This window comes from Protobothrops mucrosquamatus, unplaced genomic scaffold (genome assembly GCF_001527695.2).
Source record: "Protobothrops mucrosquamatus isolate PMUCROS unplaced genomic scaffold, P.Mucros_1.0 scaffold4408, whole genome shotgun sequence".
Lineage (NCBI taxonomy): Eukaryota > Metazoa > Chordata > Lepidosauria > Squamata > Viperidae > Protobothrops > Protobothrops mucrosquamatus.
Genome location: NW_015390321.1, coordinates 30,401 through 50,683, shown reverse-complemented (window position 1 = coordinate 50,683; position 20,283 = coordinate 30,401). Strand labels below are relative to the sequence as shown.

Genomic DNA, 20,283 nt, shown 5'->3' with positions numbered 1-20,283 from the left:
CCCTGGGGGTCGCCAGCCGGCATTGTCTGGCCGACGGCACCCTAAGGAGGCCCTCTCTGTGGGAGCGGACTGGTCGAAGGGAGGTGTTTGGTAGGAGGCGGTCTTGCAAATAACTAGGTCCATTGCCATGGAGCGCTTTAAAGGTTGTTACTAACACCTTGAAGCGCACCCGGAAGGCCACCGGCAGCCAGTGCAGCTCACGCAGGAGAGGTGTTACATGGGAGTGTCTAGAGGCCCCCAAAGTCCCCCGCGCGGCCGCATTCTGAACTAGCTGGAGCCTCCAGGTGCACCTCAAGGGGAGCCCCATGTAGAGAGCGTTGCAATAGTCCAGGCGGGAAACAACGAGGGCTTGAGTGACCGTGCGTAGGGCGTCATGATCCAGAAAGGGGCGCAACTGGTGTATCAGGTTGTGATTGCGATCCAGGCTGTTTGTAGGCAAGATGCCCAGTGTGGGAGCACTTAAGCTGCAGCACAAGTTCTTCACTCTAGATTTTGACATTTTTCGGCAGAACAGGGGACACCTTCGGCGTGGGATCTCTAGAACAGCTGCCTGCACTGGCCATCCGGAAGTGGGCTAGCTTTATTCCCAGCTTTATTTCTCTTGCAAAAGCTTTTCTATTTTTTTTAGGGGGGAGGGCGTTAACGACTCTGAATCTTGCCCTGCAGCCTCTTTTTTCTTCTCTTTTCTAGATGGTAACACGGACTAAGAAAATATTTGTAGGCGGCTTGTCTGTGAACACCACCGTGGAAGATGTAAAACAATACTTCGAGCAGTTTGGGAAGGTAAGCACTCAGGGTCCGAATAGGAGCGAACTTTCCAATCGTTAAGTGTTCCAAGACTCACCCTGTTTCCTCCAGGTGCTAGTCAGAGGCTGGGAGTGCCTGCAAGGGCTCAGCATCCCTGTCAGAGTACAGTTCCCAGGTTTCTGCGGTGAGGACGCCCAAAGAAGAGCACAAATCCTAAAAATCCTAAATCCTAAAACATCATCTATTAGAAATTGACCTATTTCATTATACTCACAGAAGCTAGTGTAAAGTCACCATTATATCCAGGGGCTCTCTGGGGGGGGGGTTTGTCCAAAGCATAGAGATGGCAGCCACCGTTTGATTCAACCCTCTCCTCCCACCATACCCTTGATTACAACTTCAGCACCTGGTGCAACTCATTGCAAAATATAATTAGGAGTTGAGCGGGGCAGGGGCCGATCAAAAGTTGTGCTACGAATTAACCTGCATTCCTTTCCCCCCCCCCCCTGGTCCTGGCTGCTGCTCTGCTTGTTTTGGCAGAGCTTGACAGGGACAGCACAGGAGGGGAAGGGTGTGTTTCCTCCTCGCTCACACCCAGGAGTATAAGCGCTGCAGCCTGTAATTACTCTGGTGGCAACCACAGATTGTTCCAGAAGTCATAACTAGTGTTTGTTGCCACCTGAAAGTTTGGTGGCTCCAGCCTTTGAGGATGCTTTGAGAGGCCTCCTGTCAATCATGTGCTTTTCCCGAGAGAGGTTTGGGAAGATCTGCCACATTTGGGCTACGGGCATCCAATGGGCATCCAGGTTTTTGCAGCTCAGCTGTGGTTTCCTGATTTCAGGGCACCCACGACTTATGCCCAATTGATGCCCTTTAGATAGGTCAAACTTCAGCTACCATCATTCTCCCTTCCCATTTTTTCCCTCCTCTCTGCTCGTTCCAAACTCTGCAGCTTGGCACAAAACTTTGGGCATCCTGGCTGGAAAGACCAAATGGTGCATTGCTGGCAGTCAGCATTCTTGCACAGGCCACTGCTTCTGCTGGCAGTGCCATGGCAGAGCCAACAATTTGGGGATTTCTTGAAGGAGTTGGGTAGTTTTAAGGCAGACATGTCAAACACAAGGCCCGAGGGCCAGATGCGGCCCGTGAAGTGGTTTCATGTGGCCCACGAAGCCATCCTGGAAACAGTGAGGGAACGGCCCCCGTTGCCTTGGCCCTGGCCCAGGCCGGCCAGGAGCCAATGTACAATTTTGTGGTGGCCATCTTGGCACTTGCCCCGGTGGACCATGCCTTGGCACTTGCCCCGGTCCCACCCCCTTCTGCCAGAGACCCTCAGATCTGTCCCACTCCTGCCCAGGCCCCCACAGGCCCCCTTGACACGAATGATGTAGAGCTGGCCAGTAGGCCACACCTACTCCAGCCATGCCCACCCAGTAGGCCGCACCCACCCTGGCCACAACCACCCGGCCCCCCAAGGGCAACCACAATGCTGATGCGGCCCTCAATGAAATTGAGTTCGACACCCCTGTTTTAAGGGGTCATGCCTAAAAGTCCAAAGAGGCCTGCCAGCTCTAGGTTGCTCAAGGCCCTCACAAAGGGGTCCTGGGAGTTGTGTGTATGTGACCCACAGCCAAAGGTTGTTCACCCTAACAGGATCTTAGCTTGTGCAAGATGATTTCCTGGGAAACTGAATTCTGTCATTGGTCTTGTTTTCCTCCCCCCCCGCCCTCCCTTTATGCCCCCTTTTCTGCCTGATGGTGTGTGTGTGGGGGGGCTCTTCTGCTCCCCTTTCTTTCTGAATCCTTCAGGATCACCTGGTAACTCCAGGGGATTTCAAGGGTTCCATTTTCAGTTTTTTCATTGTTCCACAAGCCACCCTCCTCCTCCTCCGTACATTGTTGGAGGCTTTGATCATTTGGCGTTCTTGGCGTTCTTTTATTTTATCCATTACTTTATTTTTAAAAGGATGGATAAAAACGAAAGCCCCACCCTTTCGGTATGTGGACATTTGCAGTAATGTGCTGTAAAAGCAAGGCAATAATAAAAAAAAAAAAGGAACTGCTCGCAAGGATAAAGCTACGGATTAAAATTGCAGCATTAAAGCCCCTTTTTAAAAGTTTAGAAACAGAGTCAGTCAAAGGTCTTTGGGGCCAAAACTATTGTGAAGCCTTTTAGGGATAGGGGGGAACCATTTACCTCGTGACAGCCTGCCTCAGTTCAAACACTCAGGCTTTTAAAGGTCTCCAAAAATGTTCTGAGAGGTGGATTATTCCCCCTGGAGTCCTGCTTTGAAGTTGAGCCCTTATTCTTCGCATCGTGCACGGGGCCAAGTTTAGGGTCCACCAAACAATTCCAGTTAACAGACTAGTAGCTGCATTTTCAGACGCTGTGGTGGGCCACCACTTGCAAATGCCGACCTTGGAAATTGGCGAGCTCTTGGCTTGATGAGGTACTTTAGTAGCCAACTTCTCTCTTTCTGAAAGAGATGGGCTTTAAGCTGGGTCAGCACTTGTTTTCAGCAACAAGACGTGGTGCTCGGCTTGTTCCACCCCCAACCGGATCAGCTTCCCCCAAGGTTGAGGCTTTCCGACGGGTGGTATCCGCCCTCCGAGGTCCACGTGCACCATCTGGACTTAAATCTATTCAAAATGTCACTCTACCCCGACACCTCCAGTTCTCAAGCACAGAGAGAGGAAGCCCACCATCGGCTAATCCCAACTAGGATTAGCAAGGCAGGCTTCTTACATAAGTACAAATTAGAAGTCCCATCCTCCCTTGCTGGGCTAAAGAGCGAGGGCTGAGCTGGATGCTGCTCAAATAGGAAGCTAAATAGGGAGGGAAAAGTGCTAGGCTGGAATTGTCTAATGCAGGGGTAGTCAACCTTGGCTCTTTTATGACTCGTGGACTTCAACTCCCAGAATTCCTGAGCCAGCTGTGCTGGCTCAGGAATTCTGGGAGTTGAAGTCCACGAGTCATAAAAGAGCCAAGGTTGACTACCCCTGGTTTAATGGGTTTTTTTTTATTTTGTGAAAGAGGAGTGAGGGCGAGAAAGGGTCAGGATGGTGGATCCCTTCCTCCCCCAAGTGGTCTCCCCCCCCATCCAGCTTATAATCTTCAATATTTGGAAGTCTGGAAATAAAGCACTTTCAAGAAAGAGTTGTAAAGATCTTTGTGCCACATGTGAAAGACAAGAAAAGTTCTCAGAGCTGCTCTTTTGGAGTTTTTTCCCCCTTTGCTTCCTTTCCCCTGCTGCATTTTATACATCTGTGGGTGTGAATCAAGACTGGGATGTTTTTTGGGTCTCCTCCTGCCAAACGAAGAACACTAAAAATGCCCCCCAAATGAGGGCAAATGACATTTTTTGTCTTATTATATTCAGGTGTTGCGCAAAGCTCTGGCCTGATGCGTTCAATTCTGTTTTTGGCAAGATGGTTTTTCCCCCAGCCATTGTGCTAAATAAATCGTGGTTTTCTAGCTTAGTGTTGTATGAGGACCATCGTGGCTTGGTCTATAGATGCTCAATAGACTAAGGATCCAGGTCAGGATCTGCATTTTGAAAGGAGAGAAGGGCCAGCTAGTGGCCAAGAGCGGAGGTCTTCTTCTCCATGGTGGTCCTAGTCCAGGGGTGGGCAACCTCGGCTCTTTTATGACTCATGGACTTCAACTCCCAGAATTCCTGAGTCAGCACAGTGGAGGTCTTCTCCATGGTGGTCCTAGTCCAGGGGTGGGCAACCTCGGCTCTTTTATGACTCATGGACTTCAACTTCCAGAATTCCTGAGTCAGCACAGCGGAGGTCTTCTCCATGGTGGTCCTAGTCCAGGGGTGGGCAACCTCGGCTCTTTTATGACTCATGGACTTCAACTCCCAGAATTCCTGAGTCAGCACAGCGGAGGTCTTCTCCATGGTGGTCCTAGTCCAGGGGTGGGCAACCTCGGCTCTTTTATGACTCATGGACTTCAACTCCCAGAATTCCTGAGTCAGCACAGCGGAGGTCTTCTTCTCTATGGTGGTCTTCTTCTCTATGGTGGTCCTTCCAAGTTCCTGACTCAGGAATTCTGGGAGTTGAAGTCCATGAGTCATAAAAGAGCCGAGGTTGCCTACCCCTGGACTAGGACCACCATGGAGAAGAAGACCTCCACTCTTGGCCACTAGCTAGTCCATTCAAACACCTCACTGGGAAAGTCGGTTGAGCAGGAACCCTTCTTCGCCTCGGGCAGTTGCTGATGGGGGTGATCTTGCCTGGGGGGGGTGTGTGTGTCTGGCACCTTCAGTTTCTCCTGTTCCCCTGAAAGGCCTTCCTGGAACTTCTCTTGAATGCTTCTTCTTGGCCAAAGCAGTCGCTCCCTTGCAGTGCAGGACACCGACGATTCAGGGGCTAAATACTGTTCTGTGACATTGCTTCCTCAGAGCTTCTCCTTCTGTGGCCGTGGATGCCCTATGATCAGTAGTTGGCACTGAAGGGGCACTTTCGTGTCCCAGCACCCCATAGATCAAAGGTACAAATACAGTTGTGTAGCTCCCCCCCCCTTTCTGTCTTCCAACTCAGGAATCACCAAACCAGCCTCATCCCCTCTTCGCTCTATTCATGTAGTGCGCCCAGATACTTCTGTAGATCAATTCTCATTATGTGTATAGTTAGATTTAGATGTAGGAAAAAAAAAATACATCTCAGTTGTTGTTGTTTTCTTTTTTCATCCTTCCCCTCCACTGTTGTGCTAATTTTTTGTTTGTAGCTTTGAAAATCACAATGTAGATTGCAGTACCCGTATTTAGCAGCTGTCTATCTGCATATGTCCAAATTATAACAGTCCTGTCGAATTAATGTATAAATACGTTTAGTGGGAAAAAAAAATAAGCAGTCTGCGTATATTTCTCCTTGCCCCCTGGACCAGTGATGACGAACCTTTTAGAGACCGAGTGCCCAAACTGCAACCCAAAACCCACTTATGCATTGTTGGGTGCCGGGTGGGTATGGCCCATTGGGTGGGTGTGGCCAATTGGGTGGGCGTGGCTGCGGTGGTAACGGCAGACTGGGTGGGACTAAAAAGTTCAGTCAATCAATCCCAACTTTGCAAGATCTTTTTTTCCCCGCAAGAAGTTGAAATTGACTGATTGAACCTTTTTTTTATTTTTGCACACGGCGGCGGAGGCCTAAAGCGAAAAGGTTTTCTAAAACCCAGCTGAAGGCCTAGGACTGGGGCGATGGCGCGCGTGCCCACAGAGAGGGCTCTGAGTGCCGCCTCTGGCACCCGTGCCATAGGTTCGCCACCACTGCCCTAGACCAGAGATCCCCAACCTTTTGGGCACCAGGGACCGGTTACGTGGAGAGAGGTTTTTCCGCAGACTGGGGTGTGTGTGGTTTTGTGTACTGCCTGCATCCCGCGGATGGGGCTTTGCTTGTTTGTGCAGATTGGTTGCTGGCATGCCGTGGCCTGGTACTGGTCCATGGTTGGGGACCCCTATCCTAAAGATTCCAGGTTTGTTGCTGCCAGAAAGTTCAGGAATCTAAGAACTTGTTCAGCCTTTTCCCACCAATTGTTTCTAGTCCTGAGTGATGCGCAAGGTGTTAGGAAGCCACAAATCTTCAGACCATCTTTAGGTATCTGCCTCCTCCAGCCTTGAGGCTGCCCCCCCCGGCATTCCCGCTACTGTTCCAACGTGGCCTGATCCCCATTTGCACTTTTCCAAGCAGTCAGTAATGGGGGAAGCCGGATTTGCTTAACGACCACCTGATTCGCTTAACAGCTGCAGTGATTCCCTTCATTTAAAAAAAGGGTCATAAAATCAGGCAGGGTCCGCTTAATAACCGCCTTGCTTAGCAACGGATATTCTGATCCCAATCGGGGTTGTCGATCAAGGTCTACCAGCAGTACAGCGAGCCTGGGAGCAGATGCTTCCCCTCTCCCACGCCCGCAGCCCTCTGCACGTGCTCCGCCTCGCCCTCCCGACTGACCGCCTGGGGGGCCTGGCTGCCGACTCCAGCCAGTATTCAGGGGTAGCTGCCCCCCTGCTTGGTCAGCTGAGGGGGGGATCCCATTGTTGCCCGCCCAACTCGGGCCCGGGAGGCTGTCCAGTGGCAAGACCTGGAGCCGGCTGAGCGCAGGATGGCCGGTGAGCAGGTGGCTCTTCTCTTGAACCTCGCCTTGGCAGCTGGTCCAGCGAGGATAGTTTGGCCTGCGCTGAAGGTCAGACCTATAAAGGGCCTTTGTTGCTGGCCTCCCTCCTCCTGGAAGTAAGGGTCTCTTCCCCCCCCCCAAAAAAAGGCTCATTAAGCACGGAGGGGGACTCTGGCCAAACGAGCGGACTTTCTGTTCCTTTCTGCCGGGCAGCAGGACATCCCCTCCCGTACCTTCCGCTTTAGGGGTTTTTAAAAAAGCTGCCATTGTGAAATCTCCTTTGAGACGAATTCGACTCTGACTGACAGCGTGAACATATCCATGGAGTTTTCTTGGCAGCCATGACAAAAGCATTTTGCAATTGCCAGTTCTTCTGGGATTCTTTTAAAAAACAAAAAAAACTTTGCCATGTAACTTCAGTTCTCAAATTTCCTGGTGGTCTCCTTTCAAAGTCAGCAGATCCAGTTTTTTGAGATCAGCCAAGGTCTGCCATCTAAAAAAACAACAACAACCACACACACACACAACAAGTCAGAGAGAAGGCTGGCTGCTGGCGTTCTGTATACGGGGACATATTTTGCAGGGATATTATGGATGATGTGATCCAGTCTGCAGTCGTGGGTTATGTGATCCAGTCTGCAGTCGTGGGTTATGTGATCCAGTCTGCAGCCGTCCAACCGCAGAAACTTTGCTTCGCCTGCTGTCAGTGAGGGCTACTCCAGGTCTTGGGTGATGGGAGGGGTGGTGGCGTTTTGAATTTGTATACCTGTCAGTGGCCGATGGGGTTACAGTTCAGAAGAGCTGGAAAGGAGATCATCTAGTCCACCCCGCTCAGTTCAAGAGCACAGGTGGCCTTCCGCCCCTGTTTGAAGGCGTCCAGCAAAGGGAGCCCACTGGGCCCCACTGCTTGACCCCTCTTCCCATCAAGAAATGCCCCTCCTTTCAAACTGAAAACAGAGAACAGAATAGAATAGAGCTGGAAGGGACCTTGGAGGATCTTGCTCTGGAGAAGATCCTTATTGACCATTTTCCCTTCTCTTGCAAGCAGCTGCTGCTTCCTGGCTTAAGTCTTCTCGTTTTTCAGGTGGGACGTCCAGGCCTGCTCTGGGTTTCTGGTTGGCTCATGCCTTGAAGATGCCCACTCGCCTCCCCAGCCTGGCTTCCTGTCCTGGGAGTGGCATTAAGACTCCTTCCAAGCTGGGGGTTCTGTATGGGGGGCATCAGGTGAAGTAAAGGCTGATGGAAATCAATCTGCAGTTAACTCTGCAGGTCCCTGGTCTGGAGATACCTCTTTGGGGATGCTGCTGCGTGTCTCTTGGACGGCTGATCCGTGGGGAGAGGAGGGGGGGCAGCTCCTAGGAGCCCCTCTGTGGCACAGCCAGCAGATCTAATCTGCAGAACTACAGACAGCCACTAGAAGGCAACTTCTGCCTATCTCTGCAGCCCTGAACCCCCTAAGCGTGGGCCAGATCACTTGGCCCCCAACCCAGATGCAGGCAGACTCCCTCCGTGAGCTGCCAGGGAGGCAGCCCCCGTTCCTTCCACACATTTTAAAAATAAACCCCCCCTATGAGGCTTCTTTCTGAGTCCACCTCCAGAGAAGATGTCTGAAGGCAGAACGGAAATGCGCCAAGGGGAGCTGCTATTTATACCTCCTGTCTGTAAACCCTGGATCTGCCCGTCCCACACGCTCAAGGGCATCTCCTGCCCAGCGCCGGGTTCCAGCAGGACGCCAAGAGGTGGATCGTTTGGGAAAGAGGAGACGTGGGAGGGGGAGACGTGGGGGGCCCCCCTCCCGCTCCCCCTCCTCTCTGGGATGATTACGTCATCTAATAACCGGGCGGGCTGGCGGTTCAGGCCTCCCCAGAGGGTGCCTGCTCTGGACAGGCTGGCTGTTATCTGAGATCAGCTGCTTCCTGGCTGGGCATCGCTGGCCTCACCCCATATGGGTGCTCAAGGTGGCATCTTGAGAGGACTCGGCCTCCTCGCAGGGAGCCACCCGGGCAGTGATGGGATTCAGCCAGTTCGGCAGAACCGGTAGCTAAATTTTTTGTGGCCCAGGCCCAGAACGGACTTCCGGAAGTGGCATCCGCACAGAGAACCGGTTGTTCACATATTTGAATCCCACCACTGCACCTGAGACCCGCCTGGGCTCCCCGACATGGTTGAGAGAGGATGTGAGCTCAGCCAGGTAGAGAATGGGGGGTCGCTTGGTTCTTAGTGACCCACCAGTAATCTACCACCACATTCTGGATCATTTGCAGCTTCTGGGTCATCTCCAAGACTGGCCCAGGCTGCTGGTGATTCTGGCCTAGCATGATTGGCATACCAGCCCAACCTGGACAAAGCCCTGCCTCTTATCAAGTGGGAGCGCCAGTGATGGGTCGGTTGACTATCTAATGAATTTTAAAAGAGCCACTGAATGCAGGCTTGGCTTGCACCCACACCCTTACATAGCAGAGGAAAATAAGAATTAGCAGAGAGGCAGGGGGGGCACATGGTGCTGGATTTCTGGAAGAGCCATTGGAGATGAGAGCAGAATAACTGGATCATCTTCAGGGGCAAAGTGGTTCTTCTTACAGACATCTCATTACAGAATAGCAGAGTTGGAAGGGACCTTGGAGGTCTTCTAGTTCGATCTTCTGCTCAGGCAGGAGACCCTATGCCAGGGGTGTCAAACTCAATTTCATTGAGGGCCGCATCAGCATTGCGGTTGCCCTCGGGTGGTGTGTGTGTGTGTGTGGCCAAGGTGGGTACGGCCTACTGAGTGGGCGTGGATGGAGTGGGTGTGGCCTACTGGGTGAGCATGGCCAGCTCTACATCGTTCGAGTCAAAGGGGCCTGTGGGGGCCTGGGCAGGAGTGGGACAGATCTGAGGGTCTCTGGCAGAAGGGGGTGGGACTGGGGCAAGCGCCAAGGCATGGTCCACTGGAGGAGCCTCACTGTTCCTCTCAGGCCATGCTGGGGGGGGGGCATATGGAGCTAAGACTGAATGCGTTTCAGCATAGATGGCCACCACAAAATTGTACATTGGCTCCCGGCCGGCCTGGGCCAGGACCAAGGCAGTGGGAGCTGTTCGCTCACTGTTTCCAGGATGGCTTCGCGGGCCACATGAAACCACTTCGCGGGCCGCATCCGGCCCCCAGGCCTTGTGTTTTGACATGTCTGCCCTATGCCATATCAGACCAATAGTTATCCTCCTCTCGAAAACTTCCAGTGTTGGAGCATCCACAACTTCTGGAGGCAAGCTGTTCCACTGATTAATTGTTCCTAACTGTCAGGAGATTTCTGCTTACTTCTAGGTTGCTTCTCTCCTTGATTAGTTTCCATCCGTTGCTTCTTCTCCTGCCTTCAGGTTCTTGCTGCTTCATTGGTTTATGGCAGCTGGATGGCCACTGGTCTCTAAATTTCCCTTCGGTGGAACAAGTAGCCCCTCTTAGCTGTACTACAATCAGTGAAGTGGCCGAACCAGGCTGTGGTCGTCCACGGGGCTGGCTGATGGTCTGAAAGTGATAGTAGGTTTTTGAATTCCAAGAGATTACTGTTGGGTATAGATTGATCTCTCATTGGGTTGTGTATCTAGGTTAGGCTTCTATTCCTGCGAAGGTTCTTTTTTGGAACTGGGGAGCATTTGTGTGGAAGCCCCTCTATATGGAATGGGGCTTAACCCTTGGTAGCCATCGGTAGACTTGTAGTTTAAGATTAAATAACAGAGATGTAAAATTTGTATCTGTGCTTTGACTTATGTAAGGTAGGATTAAGTATTATAGGAATATATAGGGTCAGTTCAGGGAGTCTGCCTGCTAGGTCAGAAAAATCAAAATACACCCAGGAGAGCGCAACCGTTATAAAAACAGGCAGAGATTTGATTGCACTCTCCAAAGCTGTCTTAACATTTTTGACCACACCTTGCAGACATCCCTGAGTCTGGTAATGTATGGAAGTTATCTCCATTTATGAGTAACATCTAACAGTAGGTCTGTAAGACCTGACTGGTGTTTTTCTTCAGTTTCTGCTTCCTGTTGTAGCGTAAACAAAGGCTGCCAGATCAGTTGCATGGCGTCTGTCCTTAGGCACTGATCCCCATTTCAAAATTTGGAAAGGGACGAGCCGGTCTGGGGCAGTTGAGCCACCCTTACTGGTCCGGATGGACCGCTGTCCCGTCTGGCTGGTTCTGAAGGGGCCACTAAACACCCCCCACTGCAGAGGATCTGACCTTCAGGGCCAGGTTGGGCCCCCCAAGCGGCCCTCTTGAATGAGGGGAGTGGTGCAGGGTACTTGGGGGGTGTGGGGGGTACAAAGGCCCAGAAGCCTTTGTACCTCTGGCCCAGAAAGTCCCGACTGCCTCAGCGGGTCGGGGGGGCCCACGGTGGTCTTCCGCCGGGCCCTCTGGTGAGGGGAAAGCGCCTCTGTCATGGCTCCCCCAGCAGGCCGCCTTTGTGCCCCCGTCAGCACCGCTTTGCGAAGAGGGCATCCGAGCTGGCGCTAATCGGATCCAGCAGCTGGGATTGGAGGGCAGGGTTGCCACAGCAACCGGCCCCGGGAGAAGCCATCCCCGACAGACTCTTTTGTCTAGGCCTCTCTCGGGCGTTGGCACAGCCGGCCAGCGCCGCCCCTGGAGAAGAAAGGCTCCGGAGGACGATGAGCGGGGAGCTGCAGGGCGCCGAGAGAGGCCGGGCCAGCGGGGCGCCCACTGAGCAGCTGCCACAATAGCCCCCACCAGGGGCTGCCACTCATGCTTAGTGTTCGGACGCCTGAGCTCGGCAGCCGGGCCACTAATCCTTCCTCCCGGCCCTGAGTTTCCATGGACACATGAGCCGGCTAGGACAGGCAGGCTGGCTGGCTGGGCGAGGAAGGGGCCTCGGCTGTCCTCAGGGCAGGCCTGGGGACTCAGTTGGCGGGGCCGCTACCCGCCATATCCCGGCCCTCGCCTCTTCCCTGCTGCCCTTCCTGAAATGCCCTTTGCCTGGTCTCGGTGGTGCAGGGCCCGTCCGTGTGGCCCTCTTTTTTCTGTCACTCCACACTAGCCAGAGTTTTGCTGGAGTCTTCTCTTTTCTGCTTTGGATTTTGGAGCCACTGCATTCATTTCACCCCATTGTCTTCTTCAAGACCTCCTGGCCTGCCTTTGGCTCTCGGCCTGCAAAGTGTTTCCGGAGGCACCACAGGCCAGAGGAGACGGCCAGATTGGGGTACGGGTTAAGGCACCGGGCTAGAAAATGGGAAACCTGAATTTCTAGTTTTTCAAGGAAACGGCAAACCATTTCCAAAAACTTTGCGCAGAAAACCTCACTTGTTAGCAGGAGTCAACACTGACTTGAAGGCACTCAAAAAAAAAAAAAAGTGCTCAGAGGTTGGTTGTGGGCCTGAATGTCAAAACCTGGACCCCTGGCAGCCTTGCTAAGACCACAGATTAGGAATTGCTGTGGGAAAGCTGAAGCTGAAATGTTCACCCCGAGGGCACCCTTGCATGAGAGGCTGCCAGTCCAGCATTCCTGGGTTTGCAACAGTCGTTTGGTGTCCGAGGAGCGCCAGTCCCTGCCACACACAAGCCCTGGCATTAGATGCCCTGAGCTATTAAAAATTTCCCTCGTGCCAGCGGAGGTTTTCCCCCTGAGGTGCCTGCTGGTAAACTGGATAATCTTCTTTCCTCCTTGCCCGTGTTCCGGTGCCCAGCGCGCAGGAGGCTCAGAAGCTCCCAACCCCGATTTTGCTGGGCCTGGCTGTTGACTCCAGGCCTGATCCGAACAGAAGGTCCATTGTCTGCCTTCCACCTCCCCTCACCCCAGCTGGCCGGACTGCGTCATTCAGGAGAGCCGTTCGGATATTCTGTCGGAGAGTCAGGCAGGGGCAGATTAAGGAGTCCACACTCCTGACTGCCACATAAGACCCAGTTCTTGACTTCTTGGGATGCCTTTCGTGGAAGGCTGGGTGGCCAGTCAGCTGTGGGGTTGGTCCAGTGGACCCTTTGCAGGACCCTGGCCAGAATTAGCAGCCTTTTCATGGTCACAGTAGCTCCCTGGCTCCGGATTTTAAATTCTCGCTCCCACTTTTTTTTTGTCAAGGTTCTCATATCCTGCTTATCTCATTTATACGATGTGCTCAGTTTGGTTACTGGTAGCTTTTGTTTGTTCTTTTCACCCACCCACCCCAGCATATTGTTCATATTCAACCCATTTGGTTTAGTTTGTGATTCAATATATTGTGCCAAACTAAAACTGGGTTAATTCGCTACCCACGTTAAGTGGATTGTGTGTTTACAGAAATAGGAAGATGACCTACTTAACTCCAAGATTAAGGGGTGGGATGGGGGGACAAAAAAAAGGAGTTTTCTCACTTGCTACAACACCTACGTTGTCTCTCACTTCCCAACTGGCGCTCTGAGGTTCCATTAACCCTGGTAGCTGGGAATTCTGAAATTATGCCCAAATATTTGGTTTGTTTGTTGCAGTCTTCTCCTCGGTGACTGCACCTCTCTCAGCTTGCCTGGCTTCCAAAGAGCTAAGGAGAAATAGACCTGGTTAGTGTTTGGATGGGAGGCCACCAGGAAACACCAGGGCTATAGAATCGAGTCAAAAAAATGTTCTGGAAGAAAAGAGTAGCCAATTTACCTTGTTGCCAAGAAAACTATACAGATAAGTCAGATGTCTCCTACCTTTGTGGTCTCCTCAAGTGGGCAAGGTTGATGGTCTCTCAGCAGCCCTGCGAGGTGGTTGAGCTAAGCCCAAAGTCACCTCATGAGCTCTGTGACTAATGGTGGAATTGAACTAGGCTTGGAATTGATCGATTGCGTGCCCCCCGTGGAGCAAGGTGGCCGGGCATCTTCCTGCCTCGAGGTCATCGCTAAGAAGGCGCGATGGTGCCGCATCGTTTTGAAATAAGGTCAGCAGCATCCCACCACCAGCCCTTCAGCACAGCCTTTCTCCACTTGCAGGTTCTGACGGGGGTGGGTACCAGCCTGGGCTAGTCCTGAGGAGCTGCCCCTTTGGCTGTAGCTAGGTGGTCTCCTGAGGAGAGCCAGGGGACCCCTGTCCTGGAAGGAAGCCGCCATTGCCATCTCCAGATGACTCCCAGGCGACCCGGCAGCCATTTTGCACCTTTGGTAGTGTTCGTGGCTTGTGCAGTTAATTCATGGATCCGTGTATTGTGCAAATTCAGAAAAAATTGGGTTAATTGAGTAAATTATGGTCCAGTTGCCAGTTTTAACTGCTTTATGCAATCACCGGTAATGACATTTGGCATGAAGAGCAGCCAAGTCTGGGCTGTGTAGAGTATGAACATCGATATAGCGTGCCTAATTTTTTTTAGCTTCTGACTGGCAGCCCCTCGGCAGGTTATCCCAGTTCATCTGTCCTGGGAACAGGAGCCGTCCTGCGCCCCTCTGTTGCAGCCTCCCGCAGCCTTGACTGTTGAATGAGCACGATGGGAGTTGCAGTCCCAAACACTGGGATGGGCTTCGGTGAGAGAAGGCTGAATCAACCAACATTTGTATCCTGGGGAGTCTCCTGCCATTTCCCCAACCAATAGGCAAACTTCTCTGGGCTGATGACATGGCTTTAGGTCCCCTTAAAGCAGGGGTAGGCAACCTTGGCTCTTTTATGACTCGAGGACTTCAACTCCCAGAATTCCTGAGCCAGCTGTGCTGAGGGGAATGGGAGAGGTTTCCAAGCTGAGCCATGCTGGCTCAGGAATTCTGGGAGTTGAAGTCCACGAGTCATAAAGCAGCCTAGGCCTAGGCCAGAGGTAGGTAACCTTGGCTCTTTTATGACTCATGGACTTCAACTCCCAGAATTCCTGAGCCAGCCATGCTGAGGGGAATGGGAGAGGTTTCCAAGCTGAGCCATATTGGCTCAGGAATTCTGGGAGTTGAAGTCCACGAGTCATAAAGCGGCCTAGGCCAGAGGTAGGCAATCTTGGCTCTTTTATGACTCGTGGACTTCAACTCCCAGAATTCCTGAGCCAGCCATGCTGAGGGGAGAGGGAGAGGTTTCCAAGCTGAGCCATGCTGGCTCAGGAATTCTGGGAGTTGAAGTCCACGAGTCATAAAGCGGCCTAGGCCTAGGCCAGAGGTAGGTAACCTTGGCTCTTTTATGACTAATGGACTTCAACTCCCAGAATTCCTGAGCCAGCATGGGGGAACTATGGCCCCCTTCATGACTCGTGGACTTCAACTCCTAGAATTCCTGAGCCAGCCATGCTGAGGGGAAAGGGAGAGGTTTCCAAGCTGAGCCATGCTGGCTCAGGAATTCTGGGAGTTGAAGTCCACGAGTCATAAAAGAGCCGAGGTTGCCTACCCCTGCTTTAAACCAATGAGGGGGAAACTTCTAAGGAGCTGACGCTTCACCTCCGCCAACATTTTATTACATTTGGAATCCCCGATTCCCAAGGCTGTGTGATCTCACACCGGAGAATTTGTTCTGTCTTCAACCTACTAGCAATCTTGCAATTACCAGGTATGTCTTACCACCAGCTGCTTCCTGCCTGCCCAAGGCAGGCCATCTTTTATCACCTTTGCTGCTGTTGCTGCATTTTTCACACCTGCCCAGAATAGTGAGCAAAATCTCCCTTTGCTCAAAGGTTTAGAGATGAGTAAGTCACCAAGGGGAAAGTTTGGATTTGTGATTGATTGCACAGAGTCCTCTGAGGCTGAAATGGTTGGTAGCTCTGATGCTTTCCTTGTCAAGGGACAGACGGAAACCCAGCGCTTCCTGCCAGTTCTGGATTTAAGCGATACGGACGACCGGTGGGGTTCCTGGATCTGTGCAGATGGGTGGGGTGAGGAGCTTGCCATTCTGGTTTTCTAGGAACATCTCCAGATGTTCAAGACCTGTTGGCATTGCAGGGAAAGCTGTTCCTGTCTCCGCTTCCTCCTCTTGTGCTTAAAACTATAATAGGTAATTAAGTAGCTGATCGCTGTCCGTTTTCTACTAATGCCCCAAATATGTTATCTAATAGATTATTTTAGCCTAACATTGAAGTTATTCCCGGCAATTATTTTTATTTTACCCTTCTGCCCCCAACAGCCACCCATTTCACCCCGCCCATCTGGATTATTTTGTTTCTTGCAGGTGGACGATGCCATGCTGATGTTTGACAAGACAACTAACCGGCATCGAGGTGAGAGAGACTGAGCACTTGGATCTGGGGGGGGGGCTGCCCAGTGGTGTGGCCCCTTCCAGCACCTCCCATCCCTAATCAAGTGCTTTCACCCACTGTGGGGGGGGGCCTCCCTCAGGTGATGGAAGCCTGGGATAAGCGGGGCTCCATGAAACAGGGTCTAAGAAGACTAGCAAGAAAGCCCAGGGGCTGTCCCACCTTATATGAAATTGCCAGAAAGAAGAGGACAAGAACTGGCCTGGCCTGATTTGACCTTTTTGACATGTTTGTTAAGCAAATCCCGCCCGTCGTTAAGCGAACCTGGCTTCCCCCGTTGACTTTGCTTGTCAGGAGCAAAGGGGAAGTTCGCAAACGGTGATCAAATGACTCTGGGACAGGCTGCACCTGTCACCAGTACATGCCGGTTGCCAAGTGCTCAAACTTTGATCACATGACTGGAGATGCTGCAACAGTCGTAAATCATTTTTTCCCCCAGTGCCCTTTTAACTTCAAGCGGTCACCAACCAAACGATTGTAAGTCAAGGAGTGCCTGTTTTTGTTCCCTTTGCTTGTATTCTTACCCAGATGATCTTGACTGAACTTCTGAAATGTTGGTTCTTTGGACATCTATGGACTTCCCTTAATAATAATATAATAATAACAACAACAACAATAATAATAATAATAGTAAAGTTGGAAGGGACCTTGGAGGTCATCTAGTTCAATCCCCTGCTCAGGCAGGAAACCCTATACCATTTCAGACAAATGGCTGTCCAGTCTCTTCTTAAAAACTTCCAGTGTTGGAGCATTCACCGCTTCTGGAGGCAGGTTGTTCCACTGGTTAATTGTTCTAACAGTCAGGAAGTTTCTCCTTAGTTCCAGGTTGCTTCTCTCCTTGATTAGTTTCCATCCGTTGCTTCTTGTCCTGCCTTCAGGCCCTTTGGAGAATAGCTTGACTCCCTCTTCTTTGGGGCAGCCCCTGAAGTATTGCAACACGGCTATCATGTGACCCCTCATCTTTCTCTTCATTAAACTAGACATACCCAATTCCTGCAACCATTCTTCATATGTTTTAGCCTCCAGTCCCCTAAGTGCTCTTCTCTGCACTCTTTCTAGAGTCTCAACATCTTTTTTACATCGTGGTGACCAAAACTGGATGCAATATTCCAAGTGTGGCCTTACCAAGGCATTGTAAAGTGGTATTATCTCCTCCTTCCTACGATCCTTTCCTTTTGAGTTCTGCCTCTCAGCCCTTCCATTCCTTGGCTTTTGCTTCAGGGAGTCTTACTCAGCTTCCTGCATTGAAGCTGCCAGTTCTTCTTTCTCCCACATTCTGTGCATTCGTACAGAGAATTGGAATCCCAGAGGCACAGAACGGGAAGGGGCTTCTCATTGGGGCCTTCCCATCCCAAAGGTCTCTGCCTGTGCCCGATGCTTGTGACGCTTTGCTTCTCTTCTGCCTTAGAGGCAGCTTTCTGTTTACAGCTTCTGGTTTGCAAGGTGACTTTGCAGGATTTTCTTCCACCTCTTGTCAGGAGTCCCTGATCTCAGAAGTGAGTGCTATTATGGAAGAAGGGTCCAAGCTGCTCACAGTTGGGACCATCTGCTTAGCCAGTTGCTCCCTTCTTTCCTCTCTTCTTCCTGATCCGCATCCTTTGAAAGAAAGAATAAAGAAATCACCCCCAAGTCCTTCCTGGACCATTCTGTCCAGGAATTTCATAGTCCCTTGGAGTATGTTCATGAGAATAGACTGGAATCGAATGGAATGGAATAGAATAGAATGGAATAGAATAGAATAGAATAGAATAGAATAGAATAGAATAGAATAGAATAGAATGGAATATGGAATGGAATATAGAATGGAATATAGAATGGAATGGAATAGAATATGAAATGGAATAGGAATAGGAATGGAAGAATAGAATAGAATAGAATAGAATAGAGTAGAATAGAATAGAATAGAATAGAATAGAATAGAATAGAATAGAATAGAATAGAATAGAATAGAATAGAATAATCTGGAAAGGACCTTGGAGCTCTTCTAGTCCAGCCCCCTGCTCAAGCAGGAGAACCTATACCACCTCAGACAAGTGACTGTCTAGCCTCTTCTTAAAAACTCTCCAGTGATGGAGCGCCCACAATTTCTGAAGGCAAAGCTGTTCCACTGATTAACTGTCCTCCCTGTCAAGAAGTTTCTCCTTAATTCCAGGTTGCTTCTCTCTTTGATCAGTTTCCAACTATTGTTTCTCGTCTTTCCCTCTGATGCTTTGGAGAAGAATTTGACCCCCTCTTCTTTGTGGCAGCCCCTCAAATACTGGAACACTGCTATCCTGTCTCCCCTATTTCTTCTTTTCTTTAGACCAGCCAAACCCAAGTCCCGCAGCCGTCCTTCTTATGTTTTAGTCTCCAGGCCTTGGATCATCTTAGTTGCTCTTTGATTTTAGTTGCTCTTCTCTGGTTGTGTCACTGTTCTCACGTGGTGGGAAGGAAAGTATATTTGTCAGTGGGCTTAAAAAGTTTTGTGAGTCCATCTCATCCTGAATGTGTGACCCAACAAAGGCAACACACATCAACAGGCTGCAGCTTCAGTCTTTCGCAACAGAGAGTCTCTGATGACCATCACCAACTCTGCTTCCATCATTTCGGGGCAGAATCAGGAACTCTTCCCTTTGTACAACTTCTGGAGGCCTCTTACTCAGACCAAAATCTTATGTCAGCTGTTCTTTGTCCAAGGCTTTAGAGACATCCTCTTTGACAGGCCCTGGGGTTTTCTGCAGCTCCAGAGAATACACCTCCTTCTCGATGAGTTTGTTTCTTGGTGCCATTTTGCCTCCACCGGGGCTTCCTGTGTCCAGTCCAAAAATTCTTCATGGGGTGGGTAGTTTACCTTTGCCTCTAGCCCCTTCCCCTTCTCTTCCAGGTGAGCAATCCGCCTTGCAGCATGTACACTTCTTGCGTCCTTCAGACAGGAAAATAAACCCACCGCATTCCCTGCAGGTCACACGAACGGATCTCTCTGTCCACAATCTTCTTTCAACAGCAAGCAACAAGGGGGGGAAAAAAAAATACTTCCCTCGTTGCACTGTTCCCGGCCCTCCTTTTTCATTCGCCCTGCGACCTGGTGGTCTGGGCAGCTGCTTCCTTATATGTCCACTGAAGCTGCCTCAACTGGGTCAGTAGCTAGCAATGCTCCGATCCGTCAGCAGCTCTTAGGGAAGAATCAACAGCAGCTGTCAGTCTCCCCTTTTGGCTGCCCTTCTTCCTTTTTCTGCCCCTTCCTTCTCCTCAGTTGAACTCCTGTGCCAAACTCCTGCTCGCTTGCCCATTTCTCTAGTCTTAAGTGGCACTGATGGGATGTATGAAGCTTCTGCACCCTCCCGATGCTTGGAAGATCTGAAGCAGAACAGACCTGCCTTCATCTAAGACGCCACCGACTTTTTCCTCACCTGGACTGGCTCTCGTGCACCACGCGCCCTTTTCCCCCCCCAAATTTTGCTGCCCTAGCAAAGATGTAGATTTTTCTTTTTATAGCATTTCTGCCTGCAGATGTTCTCTTTGCTTTTATGCCTGCCCCATGCTCATTCATCAGCTATTGTTGGCTTTATATAATGTAATGTATTGTGTAGATTGAGCAAATAAATAGGTAACTGGAACAGAGCGGGTCTGTATTACACCCCTTTCCCACTGCCCAGTCTCCCCCATTACGCTGCGTTTTAACCAGAGAAATGCAGCTCTGGCTTCCCATCTTTTGGGGGGACCCCCTTGGCCCACTTTCCAGGCTTCTTCTGTGCTCTGTTCTTCCTCCCTGGGTCCTCATCCTTTCATTGGTACCTGCCCTCCTGGCTGCCATCCACCGGGGCTTAAGGAAATCTGAGCTGGGATTTGCAGCCAGGATTTTTAAAAGCAACTTAACTTTGCCATAGTAACTGGGGGGGGGCAGCTGAGGCTTGTGGTGAAAGGCTGACCGGGCCTGCTCTGTCTTGCCCACGGAGAAGCTGCAGAAAGGAAGCATTGGCTGCTGGTGGTGGGAGGTGGCGATGCCCCAATTGGGCGGAAAGCGGGCGGTCTCTCTCGATTGCATCTCTGTTATCTCCATAGCTCTCTTCTGCCGGGGGAGCCTTTGAAATGATAGGGATGGGTAGGAAGAGCTAGGAAGAGTAGGCAGGAGAGAGAGAAGGACTGCTGATGTCCTCAGCTCTTTTCCAGTCATGGTTTGTTTACTACTACTACTACTACTACTACTACTACTACTACTACTACTACTACTACTTCTTCTTCTTCTTCTTCTTCTTCTTCTTCTTCTTCTTCTTCTTCTTCTTCTTCTTCT

The 20,283-nt window shown here is 51.0% G+C and overlaps 1 protein-coding gene across 1 annotated transcript in view; it reads left to right on the top strand.

The window, feature by feature from the left end:
• The window catches only part of MSI1 (musashi RNA binding protein 1), a 39,822-nt gene that overhangs the window by 5,378 nt on the left and 14,161 nt on the right, over positions 1 to 20,283 (top strand). The window contains exons 2-3 of the mRNA XM_015828337.1: positions 691 to 783; positions 15,929 to 15,977. Of these exons, the coding sequence (XP_015683823.1) occupies positions 691 to 783; positions 15,929 to 15,977 (142 nt within the window). The remainder of the gene's footprint in view (positions 1 to 690; positions 784 to 15,928; positions 15,978 to 20,283) is intronic.